Here is a 16,936-nt window from a genome sequence, read left to right on the forward strand (position 1 = left end):
GGCAGACAGTCTGCTACCGAAAATCAAATTGCAGCTCCAATCCCATCACACCACTCTGTTCATAGGCCCCACTTGCTCCCTCTTATTATCCAGTGTTGAACCATGCCATCTGTTCATCACCCTTTCATTTATCTTTATTTCAGCTGTTTTCTTCTCCTTCCTGCTATTGCTCTCCTCTTTTCTTTAGCCTTGCTCTGCCACAATGGGCAAACTCAGAACCATTTATATGTGCTGGTAGAACAATGTGCTGCTTCCTTGCTGAGCATGTCAGCACCCACTGAGGTCCCAAGGCAGGCACCTTAGGCAGGGCACAGGGGCTGCTGCTGTGGTTGTCTCCCCTCCCTCCCCTCTACCCTGCTGCCTTTCCTGGCTCCATTGGATTCCTGAAGCAAGTGAGAGCGAGGGGATAGAATGGGCTAAGAGAGGGGATACCATGCCTCAGCTACTGCTTTGGTCAGGGATGCCAAACTCTTAGATCAGCAGCAGGGACAAGGCCTCCTGTCTTTTAATGTGAAATAAACAGAACACTTCAGAAGTCTGTCTAGCAGCTGAAGAGTCAGCAGAGACCTCTGTAGAACAATGCAAACCCAAACCAAAACAAAAACACCTCCTTCTTCAAAAAACCCCAAACCACTGAAAGCGGTATTCCTCATACAGCTACTCACATTAACTACAGTTTTCATGCAATTATTCAGCAATGCACAGACATGCTAACCTAGAGCAAGTGGGGAGGCCCCAAGACTTGAAACCATAAGCTGGCCAGGTGCAGAACCACATGCTCAGCTAGGGTCTGTTACAGCAATTACCCACTTTGTGGTTTCAGACAGCCTTAGGAGCTGTGCTTGGCACACTACCCATAGCAAATCAGTATTGCATATGGTACGTATTTACTAAAAGGCTACAGATGATAAGCTTTAAATTCATATTCATTCATTTCCAGAACTTTCTATGACAAAGCTCTAGGAGGAAGAGTACTTTTACATCGCTTCTGCTTAGAGGAAGAAAACAGGCATTTTGACTGCTGTGCATAACACAAGGTTACATTTCCTAAACTAACTTTTACAATGCTTGGTTTATGCTGTGCTTCATTTCTGGCAGCAGAACTGTCCTACCTACGTAGCAAACATAAGTGTCTGACATCCAGATCTGAGCAACATCACATGAAGATGTACTGTTATTACAACTGTAAAACTGAAATGCCTTCTCATAATCTGAAGAGTGCTTACGTACTATTTCCACAGCATAGCTAAATTATTTCACAAGATAAGAATCTCTGCTGTAGCACAAGAAAAAACTTCAATTAGAATATTCCTGCTGTGCTACAGCTGAGAGGCCCATTGCACTGTGTGTGCTTGGTTCAGTAATAGGCTCAAGATCTCCACTCTGATTGTCACATTTAAACATTACTTCCATCTTCTCCTTGGAACCCCATCTAGTAAGGAGCTAAATTAAGATGACAGCAGATCAGGCCAAGATCTTTTTAAAAAGGATGAGAATCTAGGAAATCTAGTAGGGTGCATCCATTTTTACTATTATTATTATTATTTTTTTAAGTGTGGAATATTATTAAATAAACAAACAAAATCCAAACATAAATACACTTAGGAAGCACAGTGCAGGTTAATGGCTGACACCTTCTAAAGGTATGAATACTGAAAGCAGGAACATGACTACTTGGATTAATGACATAATTCCTGGCCAGAAATTGACAATTCTGTTCCTCACTCTTGCAAAAATTCCTCAGGCAGAGAGCAGCTGCAAGAGGCCCAGCTCACTGAGGTGAGCAGCTACATGACACTAATAAATTGCAAAGTGACCTGCTGCTTGGAGAACAGAATTGGGATGAATGGGCTGGATTCTCTCTGTACATTTGACTTTGACCTCTTTCAAGGCTGCTACCAAGTCACATAAGCCACGCAAACCATTTAAAGTTTCACCTTACAGTTCTGGTTGTTTTCTGACTTCATTAACACTACACACAAGTAAGACCATGAAGATAAACAGACTACTGCTCCAGCACCGTGCAGCTGATGCACAATCCACACAGCTGATGTTGCTTACATGCTAGCCCAATGTGATCAGTAGGAACTGAGCAGATGTGCTGAAAGCATCTTGCAGCCATTGGGCCATCTCATGGGTTAGTTCCCCCATACACCCTTCAGAGAACAACTGACAAAACTGAACTTCACAGCATTTTTTCCCTCAACTGTGACACATCTGCTGCAGTGACCATTGCGTGAACAAGGAGGAGACTTACAAGGAAAAAAATGTCATCATCTTGATGATCACTGGACATCTGCAAATGTGGTAGTGGCATTTTGCTAAGCTAAGAGCAGTATTCAACTCAGAAACAGGGGAGGACTTCCACAGAAATTGTTTTCCAGAAGAGGCTGCAGCAGCAGACCAGGATGACAGCCACATCCCTCAGCTCAAGCACTCCTTGGCTGAACCACTCACAGCAGAGGCATTTGCAGTCTTTCTCTTTCTTGGCGCTTGGCTGAACAAAGCACTCATTCAATACACTCAATCCCCCACACGGGCAGTAGAATCCATCAGGCCTACTGTCCAGGGGGAGTTGCAAACATACCCAAAGCACTCGTGAGACTTTGTAGCACCTCCGCCACTCCACATCACTCCAGGAACCCTGCTACATTCTGTTTCCTGCTTGCTCAGAGCAACTTTGAGCTTCACTGTATCATTACCGGAGTGAACAGTGGAAGAAAAGTGTACTTTGTTAATTTATCAGGTAAAAGAAGAAAGTGATAAAAATGCAAAGTGTCATTAAGGACGGAATTAGTATACCCACTGAAGTCCACAACTGCAAACCCAGAGCCTTGCCCTCACATGACCGTCACCTCCTACCAGAAACGCGTGCTCCACAAACACGAGCTTTGTTTCTCATTCTTTTCCCATTTACCAGCAAATACAGTAAAATCCTCATCCATAATTTATTGAGTCATTAAACCTAGTTCAAACTTTTTTTGTTTGAATGGTACCTTAAGCAAGTGTTTGAGTTTGGGCGCAGTTTGATTCAGGCTCTCTCTCCCCATGATACAACTGAGACCCTCTGCACTGCCCAGCACAGCTTGTGCCTTCTTGGGCTGATACAAACACATTCAGAAGTTCCCAGAGATGCTCATGAACCAAGAGCTCATACATGAGTAGATTGGATCCACAATGCAAGAACTTTCTCTTCTAAAATAAATATACATATTAACATCATTAAAGGAGTTCAAGTTGCTTCCAGGTGTTCCAAACCTGACCTGGCCTTGCAGCTTTGCAACCCCCACCTTCACTCATGCTCCTGCAAGCGGATAGCTGTGCAGCTGGCTGCTTGCTTTCAGGAGAAAGGTGCATCTACCTGTCAGGTTTGCAGCTGATGACTTATCTGCTGTGCGCATGCCAGCCTGCATTTCCCACTGCATTCAGTACAGCAGTTTTTCCTCCAACGTAACAGAGACGTGTGACTCATTATGGCAAACCTGGATGCCAACTTTGAAGTTTTATAGGTCAGATTTTCATTTTATCTAAGTAATGAAAATGTTGGATTTTTATTGTTATTTATTTATTTATTTAGGAGCCTCTGTCGGGAACCACCAGCTTACCGCTGCGGCTCCTTCCTAAGAGCACGATCGTCCATCACCCCCTCGTGCTGCCGACTCCTTAAAAGGCCGCGGCGTTACCTCGGCGCGGCCCGGGGCCAGGGCAGCCTAGCGGGGTTCCAACGGAACACGGCACGCTCGGCGCCTTATTTGGGAAACCCTGGCCCTCAGCAGGGCCTGGCACCGCTCGCAGCCAGAGAGCTTCTGTAAACTGCGCCTCTGGCAGAGGGTGAACGAGCGGGCACCTCGCGCTGCTGATCCCAGCAAGGAGCGGGGACGGGACGCCGGCGCACCGAGGGGGCCCGCCCGCTCCGCAACGGCCCCGAGCGAGCAGCCCCGGGGCCGGCCGCGTGTACGGCAGCTATCGCAGGAAAGAGGAAAAGGAAACCCCGGGCCGAACGAGCCCGCCCGCCGGCGCGCCCCGTGCGGGGACACCGGGCCGGGGCGGGCGCGGAGGCGGCCAGATCAGAGCCCCGCCCGGCCCCGCACCCCGCGGCGGGTGGGAGGCGTATGCGAGCGCCGGCGGCTCCTCCCCGGCCGTGCCTGCGGGAGTGGGAATAAAGACAGATAGCGGGGCCCGGAGCAGAGCGCGGAAAGTTTCCTGCGCGGCCCGCGGGCGGCGGCAGCGATGCCTGTGCGGCGCGGAGCGCTGGGGCTGGGCGGGCTCCGCGGGCCGTAGGGCAGCGAGCGGGGAGCGGTGAGCCCCCGGCCCGTCCTCTGGGCGGCGGGAGGAGGCGGCCCGCGCGGGGACGGGGACGCGGCCGGAGCGGGAGCAGCAGCTCGGAGGCGGCCGCCGCTCGGGGGAAAGATGAGCTTGTTGTCAGCCATCGACACCAGCGCCGCGTCCGTGTACCAGCCCGCCCAGCTCCTCAACTGGGTCTATCTCTCGCTGCAAGACACGCACCAGGCCAGCGCCTTCGATGCCTTCCGCCCCGAGCCCTCCTCCTCGCAGCACCCCGACCTCGGCTACACCAAGAGCCCCCCGGAGCTGGGCTCCTCGCTCAGCTCCAGCTATCTCAACAGCTTCTTCCAGCTCCAGCGCAGCGAGGTGAGTGCCCCAACCGCCATGATGCCGAGCCCTCGGCCGCCTACCGCCCCGCGGGGGACCGCGGGGACACTGCCCCACGCCGCTGTCCCGCTAACCCATGTTGACAGTGTAGTAAATGGTTACCGGGATCCGACCGCCCCGCTGCCAGAGGTGCGGAGGAGGTGGAGGGACGGACGCACGGAAAATGCTGTGTCCCTACTAACAGCGAGAAGTGCCCCCTCTATTTAAAGCGATATTTAAATCACTTTCTGCTCTCTAGCTATAGTCGCCGAATCACTTTTATATCTATATTTACAGGCTAAGAAAGTATAAGAAGGAACGTGACAAAAGCAAAAAAAAGTTGAGCGTGCATTTTGTCGGGTGAGACTGGGCTGTAGGGACCCAAGGGAAGGAAATTAAATAACTCTGGGGCAGGCAAAGACAATCCGCTGCAGAGCGCCTTGCCACAGGAAGTTGTTGGGGTCAAACACTTCTGCAATGGGGGGGGTCTCCGCTGGTGCACGGCAGCTAAAACCCTCCAAACAGCAGTGCTGTGCCCTGGGGAGGGCTCTCGCCTCAGGCATTCTATGGTGGCTGCATTGGGTGAGGGTTGGAGCTCTGTGCCCAACCTCCTGAGCACTGACCAGGGAAGGACGTTTCTGAGTCCTCCCAGCACAGGCTTCAGAAGTGTTCTCAGTCAAAATACCTATTTCTAATCCATCAGTGACAGGGCTGTTCATCAAAAACAACTCAAATTCCCCACCAGTCACTATATTACAGCTGTTAGCAGTGAGGAGCCCATGCTGTATACACATTCTTTTCTCCTTAATTAGAAATCAGTTCTTGCTTAAGAATCTTGCAAAGACATCCAGTCTCAAAACAAACTATTTTTGAGAGCATATAACTCACAGACCAGTCAGCCTGATGCACCCTTAGCAAGTATAACACAGAATACTTGATGTAGGAACACACAGCCTTTGCAGCACATTGATTTTGCTGGAATGGGCAGCACACCACAGCCCCCTGTTACCAGATAGGTTTTGCTACTCCATGCAAATCAAGAGCTCTGTGCTTGCCCAAGTAGCCAAGAGAGTCAGGTTCAGCTATATGTCCTCTGCCTAGAGTGGGATGCTGCCCAGCCCTGGGGCTGGTGCACACAGGGCATGCTGTGCTTATTGTGGCTCCTTCTTCTGGGGAGAAAGCAAGCAGAAAAAACAACTCCAAAACAAAGAACCACCCACAAAAGCAGATGAGGGGTACACGCACAAAGCCCCCAAAACAGCCTCCAGAAGTTTTCCGGAATTTTCTCCTGAGTTCATTTTCCTGTTTCTACTTACACTCTTCACAAGTAGAAGTTAATCCTTTTGTCACACTCTCACCCTTTCCTCTTGGTTCATTTCTCTCTCTCCATCTTTCCCCTCACACCTCCTTACCATTTCCCTCTGGAGCACTGTCTCCCTGGCACTCCAGGCCTTACCTGGGTCACCCTGCAGGCAGCAACCAGATCTGTGCCACCCGTTGGCAGGGCACTCTGCTGTAGGGAGCTGCCACCTGGGCCACACCATGGCACAACTCTTTATCCTCTGAGGGAAGGGATCTTGCACAGGTCATGTCTTTGCTTCCAGGCTTGACCTGAGCTGTGTATTAATGCAGCTCATGCTTAGGGAGGAGGGAAGGGGCATGGCCACCTCCCAGGGCACAGCAGCACCCACCAAGTGTGCTCTGAAGGAAGTGGGAATGCTTCCAGCTCTCCCAGGTTATGCTCCCTGCTTATACAGTTGCTTCCATTGACAGGTTTAGAAAGTGTTAGGGATGATCTCGCTCAATAGAAAAAGCTTTGTCCATATGCTAAATGTTTTGCTCTTTCCAGAAACCAAGTTAAGCTGCTCTTAGGCAGGAGCCACCCAAGAGATTCCTACAGTGTCATGCTCTTAGTTCTTGAAATTCTGACATCTGTTTATTTGCAGGTGCCAGTCAGCATAAACTAAGTATTTTGAGTGTGTAGTACTATTTTGGGGAGCAACAGTGCTGTGTGCTACTTATGCATCAAGTGGACTTATGCTATCTTTGGAAGACACGTAGCCTTCCACAGTTAAATCGTTGACTGTTTTCTGCACAGTGCTTGCTTTGGCTGGCACTTTTTTCCTCCCAGTTTTGTCCTGGATTGGCTTAGCCTGGAGCTGGGCTGTGACAATGATTGACACATAGCTGTACACAATATTTGGAAAGTGATCTAATGAGTGGCCAAAATAGCAACGGATTGAGAAATGGTAGGATCATAGGATATAAAATAGTTAGGCGTCTTGTAAGTTGCCTTGCAATTGAAAATTTCTGGAGAAGATTGCTTAGGATGAGAAAGAGCACTTGTAAGAAGCTGCTGTTATACTGGGTTTGCGAGTCTGCATGGCAGTGCCTGTGTATGTGACTTGCATGCTGACCAAAGAGCTGGACAGAAATAAATAAATAAAGCCAGCACCCACAGAATAGTCTTGCACTTCACCAAGATTTTTGTCCTCCAGACTTTTTCCACTACAATGGATGCCTTCTAAATAAACATGATGAACACAGCTGTTTGGTGCATAAAAGCCCATTATACCCAGAAAAAAGCAATAATAAAGGTTTAAACAGTAAAGCAACAATGAATGTTTTGTTCCATATGCAAGACTCATTTTGAAAAACAGACCTGCTTTAAATAAAACTTCACTGCAGCATTTGTTGTCTCATATGAAGAGAAAGCATATTAGAACATTAAGGTGCATTAAATTGGCTACTGAACTGAACTCCACCCTCATTCTATCACCATCCGTCAGAGCCAAATATCTGAGGTTTTGTTGTGGGCCTGGCTACATGGGACTGAAAGCATTTGAGACACAGCCAGGTAACTGTGGCTTTGTGTCACTGAGTGGTAAAATTGAGAAACCTAGAATAATGGTGCAATAGGGTCCTATGGCATTTTCCTACTCTCACAGTGGGCTTTCTACTAAATCAGCGCTGACTTCAGTCAAGAGGAGCCAGCCACAAGTAACTCAAAGTGACCATAGTATAATGAAACGTGTTCCTTTGGACACAGAGTGCTAATTCTAGCATTGGCCAATATTTACATGAGAAGGAGCCTGAGTCCTAATGAATTCTTTGCCCACGTACAATATTTTGAATGTCTTTCCAAGCGGGGAATTCCTTCCAGAAACCTCTACAGCAGCCGCTTTCCAGATCTAAAGCATTTTGTACTTGAGCAAAAATAACTGCATGTTTTGAATTAGAAAATAATCACCGTTTTTGAGGAGTAGTCCATGCTTTTGACTCAGGGACTTCCAGACCCATTCCTTACTGTCAAGAGTGGAGCTAATTGGGAATGAGAAAACATGAGCTAGTTCAGTGGGTTGCATTAAAGTCTGGATCACAAAGGAAGGAAGGAAAATTTGGAGGAAAAAAATAAAAAGGAAAGTTTAGTATGGCAAAAAACACTCACACCCGAGTGGAACAGAAGCACTGGATCAGTGCTGCTTATCAGGCTGCCTCCCAGAGAAGAAAGGTTATATATGTCATTGTCACACACACACACAGGTTAAAGACCATTTCACCCCCCTTCCTCCCATCCCTCCCCCCCAAAAAAAACCCCAAAAACAACAACAAAACAAAACGCAAACACTTGCAAGAACAGGAACATTTATGGAAGGAAGCTGGCATTCCTACTGAAAACACAGTTTATATCAGGCAATCCTGTTTACTGTCTATCCTTCATAGACTTCTGGGCATACACACTACCTTGATACTTCACAAAGTAAAATTTGTTCTTTAGCTTAGGTGGGTTAATTTGGAAGGGTAATGATAAGATTAAAAAAAAATTTCTCTGTATTCTCCTGCTACTGAGAGGATGGGAGACCACCATACAATATCAGACCTCTGCCCGTTAAATGAACTGTCAGATCTCTGAGATCAGCCATGAACAAAACACCTTGTGAGAAGCTGCTTGTAGCCAGAGAGATCCTAGGGCAAATACAGCAGAGACAGGGATTAGCAGAAATCACTGTAAGCTCTGCAACACTTCTGACTGCCCATTCTCTGGTCTATCCTTGGTCACCACACCACAGAGTGTATCTGTGGTCACACAGCGCTTAGTGTGCTCAGCCAGGATTCCTTGTTGCTTGTTGCTGCAGACTAAACAACAACAGCTACCTCCGCTTATTTAAGTCTTCTTAAGTGCGGAGCAGTACAGGTCATGAAAGCATATTAAAAATAAATTCCTTAAAAGCAGTTTGGTTCCTGTATTTATTATTCTTCCAATGAAAGTAGGATCAGACCTTAGCTCAGTCAGACAGTGGGCAACACCACAAAGCCTCCAATGCACTGATCAGGACCATTCGCGCAGTAAGGTTCTCTTACCTGGAGAAAGGCAACAAGACAGGCTGACCTGCCTTGACCACGTAGTCATAGATGGTACTATTACTCAAGCTTATACTTTTGGCTCTTTATTTTTAAATGTAAACAGAAAAAGAATTATTTAAATACTTAAAGCATACATACAAAAAACTAAGTCTGCAAATAAGATCTAGCACCTGCATCTTCAATGCATTATCCTAAAAAGGTTAGCAGCCTGACATAAGCAGTTCAAGTACAGTTATAGTACTGTGGATTTCACATCTTTGAGAAAAAAATAGACTGTGTTACAGAATAATTAAACACCTCACCATGACTGCCTGTTGTAAACTCCTCTTGAAAAAAAAAATCCTTTAATGGTAGTTATGATTTCATTGATCTCTTTATTTTTTCCCAGTATTTTTATCACCTCCAGTGAAACCATACGAGTTGGACTTGATCTTTATGGATCCATTCCGACTCAGGATACTCCATGGTTTTATCATTCTGTGCAAGTGCTAACGCCTCAGTGGCCTTATCCTTCTACCAATATTATTGGGAAGGCAATAGCTCAGCAATTCTTGTGTTGGGGGCACTTTTGCTCTCTGACTCAGGCTCGCTGAACCTCACAGATATCCTGCAACTACACAAAGTCACACTTAGCTCCCTTCAGATGGCTTTTCAAGAAGTTAACTGACAGCTCAGATGCGTTGTCCCTTCTGTCTCCTCCCCAGGTGCAAAGGCTTTTCTGTGGTTTTGCAAGAGGTATTTAAAAGGAAAGAAAATAAAACAAAGACAAAACCAACATGCGTTTCGTTCTCCTTCCGAGTCATACATCTGACTGCAAAAAAGTAAGAAAAACCAGCACAATGCTATCAGATAACTGAAGCAATCAAGCCAAAGTAATAGTTGTTTCTCAATCCATCACTCCTAAGATACCTGGCTGCTCCTGCTAGTGAGAATAATTTTAGGTTAAAGCAAAAATCCAAACCAGTAACATTTAAAATTGAGAAGCTCCCTGCAAGCCCTTGCTGTCAGTGTATGCATATGATTCAAGCTTTTAAAACTTTTTTATACTTCTATGTACATGCCCCACAACATACACTGGTACTTGCACTGTTTTAGGCATTTTTTCCTTGCATGAGTTCTTGCAAGGGATTCCAGCAAGAGCTGGACTTCTGAGCCAGCAGACTTCTGGAGTCTTTAATACATCAGCCTCTGTCTTCCTCTGCAGCTGGCTCTGAAACCATTTAGAAAGCACTGCCTCAGCACAGAAAGTACAGATTTCACACCTCCAGCTGTTAGATCTGAGGCTTTGAGCCCAGAATGCAACTACTGTTGCAGTACTCCAGTTTGGTGCGTGCTGTAAAATTCAAAGTTCAGGTGAGTACCAAGAGGGATTTCAAGTCCAGAAGTGTTGTTGTTTCCCTCCCTTCCCCTCCCCCCTCCATTCCTACGACAACCACAGCCTCCTGCTTTGCTGCTTCTGTGTTTGGAAAACACTCTTTTACTCAGGACAGGGAGGAAAATTAAACCAGCACAAAATATATGAGCAAGATTCATGAAGGTTTTATATGAAGTGGAATCTGAAAATAAGATTTACATTCTGTCTAAGAGATGAGAAAGCCAAGCGATTGTACCTATCAGACTCTTCCATTTGTATTTTCTAGTTGTGGCTTTTAACAAGATTTATAATTTTTATTTTTTTTCTTTACGTTAAACTGCAAATAATCCAAGCAGAGATGCTCAGGTAAGGAATCCTGAGGAAAAACAGTACAAGGACAGCAGAAGCCTCACAGAAGCAACCCGCTAGTGATGTGTTGAAGTCAGTCCCGCAGTGAGAGCCTCTTCTATTACCCCCTTACCACCCCTACACCTGAAATCAATGCAGCTGCAGCTCTGTAGCACATCTGCTCTGCCTTTAAGTGTTAACAAGTTCAGATGTGACTTACAGTTGGTCTTTTACTTCTTGAGACCAGAACTACTTAGCCACATAGCACTATATCAAAGACTGAGCTATGTTTGAAAAGCTGGCAAGAGCTAAAATATTAATTGCTAAACATATATCAGGTCATGCAGAGAAGAGATATGGGCCTTCTTGTTTACTAACGATTATTATTTTTTTAAGATAGGCATTGAAAATAAAACAGTTACATGAATTCTTCCCAGTTAGTAGAAAATCATAGCCAAAGATTTGAAAAAGGTAGAAATCCCTTTAGATAACGTATAAGTGCAAACTCCAAACTGAAAGCAGCATAGGCACTCACTTTTTATCTCAGAAATACATCCATGTCTTGAAAAACTTGCCAGGAAGTACATAGAAGGGAAGAGAAACAAAACAATAAAACCCACCCAAACAGTCAGAGGCAAAAGCATACAAAATTCTTACTACAATTCTATTTCGTACATGAAGTTTTTGGTTATTTTACAGTGTCTTCTATGCCAAAGAGCTGAAACAAAGGGGAGATTAACTCTGTAGGGTAATGTTTCTCATCCCTTCCTCTTTTACTCTGTAGACATAGACTCAGTTACTCAGAATAGAAAAAGAAGATCCTTCTCCAGTAAATTGCATAAACCATCAGACAGGCAAATCTGGCTTGAACCAATGTTTTCACTTAAGAAATTTATTGAAGGAATAGAAAAGGTGTACAAAACTATGGATTTTATTCAAAAGCTCGACTTTACTTCAATATTTTTTTATGGGATTTTGTGGAACTGCAGGACAGTAAATAACCTTTAGCAGTGGTGCTAGTTTTCAAGTTGAAAAGTTCAGAAGAGTTTGTATAATTGACAGTCACTAGGTGAGGATTAAGGCAAAGAGAAGTTTTCTAATTCCAAGCTTAAGCGGGCCACTGAAATTCTTACTCAACACAGATGCACAAAGATCCAGGCACAGATATTGCAAAGTTAGTCATTCATAATCAATAAGATGTATTTGCATAGAAAACAAAGCAGATTTTTTTGTTTGTTTGTTTTTTCCTTAAAACTATATATTTATAGCTATAAATGCTCCTAAAAAGCAATAGCGGGTATCACCTGAAAGCTTCCAACTGGTTTGGTGAAATGTAACTGCTGGTGCTTGCACCTCTCCTCAGTTTCCTTTTTCCAGGCAATTTGCCAGCTGCCCAATGCCCATTTTGCTGCTCTCTTGCATTGCCCTTCTTCCTCTTTTAGAAAGCCACGATGAAATGATTAAATTAAATGGAAAGAATTTCAGTCTTCGCTTCATTGTGGTTTACTTTGGTTTCTGTCTGGGTTCCAGAGGAGTTATAATGGAGCAAAGGAACTGATTAAGTTTTACAAAGCTATTCAAATCTCTCAACAATTCTGACATAACTCAGACAGACAGTATTTCATAAATGTTACAACACAGATCAGTTTTTTCCTGGGAATAAAAAATGACCTGCAGGAAATGTTGCAAACAATCTGTGATCTACAAAAACCAGAACCTAAAATTACAGAGAGATTCACTTCAGAAAACTTAAGAGGGCTGGCTTTTATCTATGTCCCTTGCTGACTAGCCAGGCCAGCACAGTTGTTTTGAGTTTTGGTGGATTTTAAGTTACCAAGTTCTAACATAGCCCTTTACTTTATGTCATGGGTTTTGTTGTGAGCAAACAAGTCCAGTACTTAGAGTAGGAGTTGTTTAAAGAACATCATGTAGGCCTCCTTCTTGATTCTTTTATAGCCACTGAGAACTGCTGCATGGTCTTCCCAAACCTGCATCTTAGGAAATATACTTTCTGTCTCTCAAGATCTAGTTTGATGATAAGAAAATACCCACATGGTCCACAGAAATTCTATGTGGTCCATGGCTCTTGCTCTCATATCCAAAGCAGATGTTTACGTTCCTATTGTATAAGAAGACCACCCACACCTACTCCAAACACAAGGCAGGATTTGGTGTCTCTTTTGAATGAACACAAGTGCAATGCTCTAGAAGGATCTCAGGAATCTGGCCATCTATATTTACACCTCATCCAGCTAACTGCCAAACAAGCAAACGTTTCTGAGGGATCATCTTGCTCCCAAAGGCTTGTCTTGCCAACCTTAGAGCTCCAGATTTCTAAACTTGTTTGAGGTTCTAGTAGGGGAGTAGGAAACGTTTGGGAAGAGGAGCCTGCCAGACATCTACATGCCTGTATTCATAAGGGCTGAGGACATCTGTGTTTGAATGGGGAGCAAATAACCTATTGTACAAGGGTTGCAACTTGAAAAGGGGTATTGGTAAAGACTTATAGGAGAACAGTGTTTGAGCATTACTGGTCCTTGAAACATGGAGGTATTCTTACAGCCATCTTTCTCCAACACGCATTGTAACTGAATTTAATAGAACAGTACATTCACTTCTCTAGCAGTCCCAACCTGGAAAAAAAATAAATCCTTAATTCTACTTTGAAACCAGGTTACTCAATCGTTATAATTTATCTGAAGTAGACTGTGAAGTTTTAAGTGGACTTGCTCAGGTCACACTTGAAGTTATGCTGTATCACAGCTGATTCAGAGTGTGGCTGAAGATAAAACTATCCAAAAGCTGGAGTGACAGTATGAAATTCTAGCCTGTCATTTAATAGATGGAAACAATTTATTTTCTTCACTATACTCAATTTAATAAAAGTTTCTGTCTCCTCATGAGTGCAGGAACTAAGGCCCTAAGCACATTGTGAGGGGCCCATTCTGGGCAGATGATGTATTGTTTCTACCTCTGACAGAGACCTTAGCTTTGCCTCTTTTAAACTTTGGCAGCCATTGCAGAGGTTTCTGTGCCAAGAAGGCATTACTGAATGTAAATGATATAAACAAAAGTGTCTCAGGCTTAAAGTTCTATTTAACCCAAAATGAACGTTTCTTCACAAAACCTTTCATCACGTAAGAGGTTTGCAGGAGGTAAACGCTTTCCTAAGTGTGTCTTAAACAGGCACATATCTATTTCCGGGTGTTATTTTTCTTATGTTTGGAGTGTCAAAAGACCCATCAAATGAAAGGAAACATGACTCTTGTTTTTCAAACTGTAGGTCAGATTGAGACAAGATTTCCTGCAGGAAACAGAGATGTTAACAGAATGTGGCTGTGGGTATTAAAGTGCAGGGGTCAAAATCCGTCCATCCGTTTCTCCCCTCACTTTATGCTTTATAACCTCCACAAAGCCCAAGAACTCCATGCTAACATCCCCAAAATGCGCTTGTTTTTCAACAACGTGTGGTGGGGCTGGGATCAGGGTGCCTGGTGGGGTGCTCCCTGCCCCCAGCACCACTGGTTCTGTGGAGGTCAGAGTTTAGTGCTCCCCATCCTGGGGACCCAGCTGCTGGCAACCCAGGGACAGGATGGGAAGTGAGAGCACCTGGGGGAATATATTAAAGCAGTTTGCAGTGTGAATGGTCTCCCTTGTCCCTAACATGCTGTTTCTGTGTTAGAGCTTCTCTTTAACATAAGCAGGCAGTTGTTTCACCTTGAGCTGATGAAAAGGATTCCCGCAGAGCTTGGTGTGAGATATAAAGCATTCCTCCAAGTCTGGGCACCTCTAACCAGAAGAAATCTATCCTCTCCCACCTTTCCATTAAAATCTGTTTGTGAGGTCTCCGTACAAGTGCTCCTACTGACATCTACACCAAGCCTTTCCTTGAGCTGAAGCAGGAAGGATCACACTCCTAACAAAGCCAAGAGCCCTTCCTGAAGTCAGTGATGGAGCAGTGTAACTGTCAGCTTTGTTACCCCCATGCCACCCAGCAGACAGGCAGCTGCACTTTTTAGGAGCTATGGATCTGCGAATGTCTTGAATGGGCAGACTTCATAAGCTTTAGCTCAAGGCTCTAGAGATCAGCAGATTTTATTTGAAGGTGCCACATGTTGTTTTTCAACCCCTCCATGAAACAAAGGTATATAAGCCATCCAGAGAAGCATGTTGTACCCATATGCCGTTATGCAATTACAGAGGTGGTATCAGTTACAATCTGAGAAGCCACAGCCAACCAAGCCAACAGCTCTAGAAGGACTAGATTAGGTAGATCAAGGCACTAGATTCAAGACTCTTTGCCCTACCACCTTCCTTCACATCTACTATCAAGTCATGCCACATTCACTGCTATCTCTCCAAGATAATGTTTCCATGAAAGGAGAATCCTAGTGCCCTCTATTTGAGAATATTTACAAGCAGGCCTTAGTGTTAGCAGTTTAATACAAGAAAGTGTTTATCTAAGTTTCCCTATGAAGAAGGATGAATTAAGATATCCTTGGCTAATCCATGTTTACCCATGTCAAGTGAGAAACCTGAATAATTCACATTTTCTTAAAGTCAGCCTAAGGGCCACAGAAACTTTGGCCTTTTCCCTTCCTCCAGGTAAAAGTTCTCTTCACTGAGAGATGAGCTTTCCTTGCTCTTGTCCAAAGATAAAATTTCACTAAGATACCGCATAAAATATTCTCTGTAAAAGCATCTACAACTGGTAGAAGAACTACAGCAGGTATAAGCCATACAGAAGCAGTCTGAGGTTTTTCAGTTCAGCCTTGGTAATTCATTTTAACTATTGCTTCTGGCTAATTCTGGTACAAGTATATTTATGACAGCTTCTTCATTTAATCCTCTTTTCAGAAGGCTTTTGGATTGGCCATAAAAATGGATTCTCTGTTCAATGTTTTCTGCAGTAATAAAAAAAATAAAAAGCAAAGAACTGGAGCACAAAAAGGCCACACATTTGAGGTGCTGTTCTCCAGACGTGACTGTTTTCAGGTACCTCTATCCTACCCTCACAGATAAGTCTCGGGTCAGGAACAAGATTTCCATGACTATCAGGGAAAACAGAAAAAGGGCAGATGAAGTTTTGTATATTAGCACATACAAGCCACTGAATTACTGTTTTGATAGCTTCAATCTTCCCCTGTCACATAAAAATAGCAACCTACTGAGGGCAATGACTTGTCTGTCCTACTGTTTTATGCATGACACAACACAGGGATGCAATCAGTTCTTATCTTCGTGAAAATCCAAGCTGATAAACAACTTCAGCACCTTTTGACATTTCAGTGCAGGGCTAATAATTAGCATAGCTCATCTGGTTACCATCACAGACACTTCACAGACTAGAGAATGTTTATAATTCACAGTATATGAAAACCTTTACTTTTTCACACTGATGACAGGACAACCCAACTCTTTTTCCAACAAGCTTCAAGTAGCCATGGTGTTTACTGATTTAAACATAACTCTGGAAGTTAAGGCTGCTTTATTTTCAATTTTCTTTAGTATGCTGGCAAAATACTAAAACAAAAATAAGTCATCAAAAAATTCCTTGATCATTGCTTTTCAATTACAGACCATTTCATGCTGTAGAAGAACTAATGCCATGATAGGAGTATTAGAGTCTTATAGGCCCTCCCTTCATTATATGCAATTAATAAAAATGTAGAGAGAACCACTATCACAAACCAACTTATAGATCAAATAGGTTCTTTCACAAGTCCTTAGGGATGCTATTAAACAGCTGTAAACCAGGAAGAATATTTTAATATTGGGTTGTTCCTTTGGAAAAATAAGAAGTGTTAAATCACTGGATTTCAGGCGAAATAGTCACAATAATGATGCCACATCCAAAGGAAGTTCCTCTGCTAGGGTGAAACAGTTGCCTCTGCATTTGTCAATGATAAATCCTTTGACAGAAATGAAGGATATGTGAGAGAATAGATACTGTGTGCAGGACCCAACAGTTTATGGAAATTAATGGCTCCTCCTATCCAGTTTTAGCTATTGATTTCAGGCTTAAACATTAGTCAACTTCAAAGAGAGGAAAAAGTTGCCTTTTATTCATACTTATTTGCCCAATACAATTATTTCTCTCCCTCTCTCATCTTTACTGGTGAGATAGTGTGTATTTTCTTTTGTTTTTTAAACGTAGGAGCAGGAATAAGAAGCCTTCAAATTGTAATTCTGAAACAAAAACAAACAACTCCAGGGGCA

General features: G+C 44.0%; 1 protein-coding gene across 2 annotated transcripts in view; it reads left to right on the forward strand.

Annotated features, from left to right (window-relative positions):
- The first annotated feature begins 4,347 nt into the window (after window positions 1-4,347).
- ZCCHC24 (zinc finger CCHC-type containing 24) overlaps window positions 4,348-16,936 on the forward strand; it is a 108,019-nt gene continuing 95,430 nt past the window's right edge. For both annotated transcript variants that reach the window (XM_421599.8, XM_040702529.2), the window contains exon 1: window positions 4,348-4,650. In XM_421599.8, coding sequence (XP_421599.2) covers window positions 4,411-4,650 — 240 coding nt within the window. In that variant the 5' untranslated portion in view covers window positions 4,348-4,410. The remainder of the gene's footprint in view (window positions 4,651-16,936) is intronic.

The sequence above is a fragment of the Gallus gallus genome, chromosome 6, assembly GCF_016699485.2.
Source record: "Gallus gallus isolate bGalGal1 chromosome 6, bGalGal1.mat.broiler.GRCg7b, whole genome shotgun sequence".
Taxonomy (NCBI): Eukaryota; Metazoa; Chordata; class Aves; order Galliformes; family Phasianidae; genus Gallus; species Gallus gallus.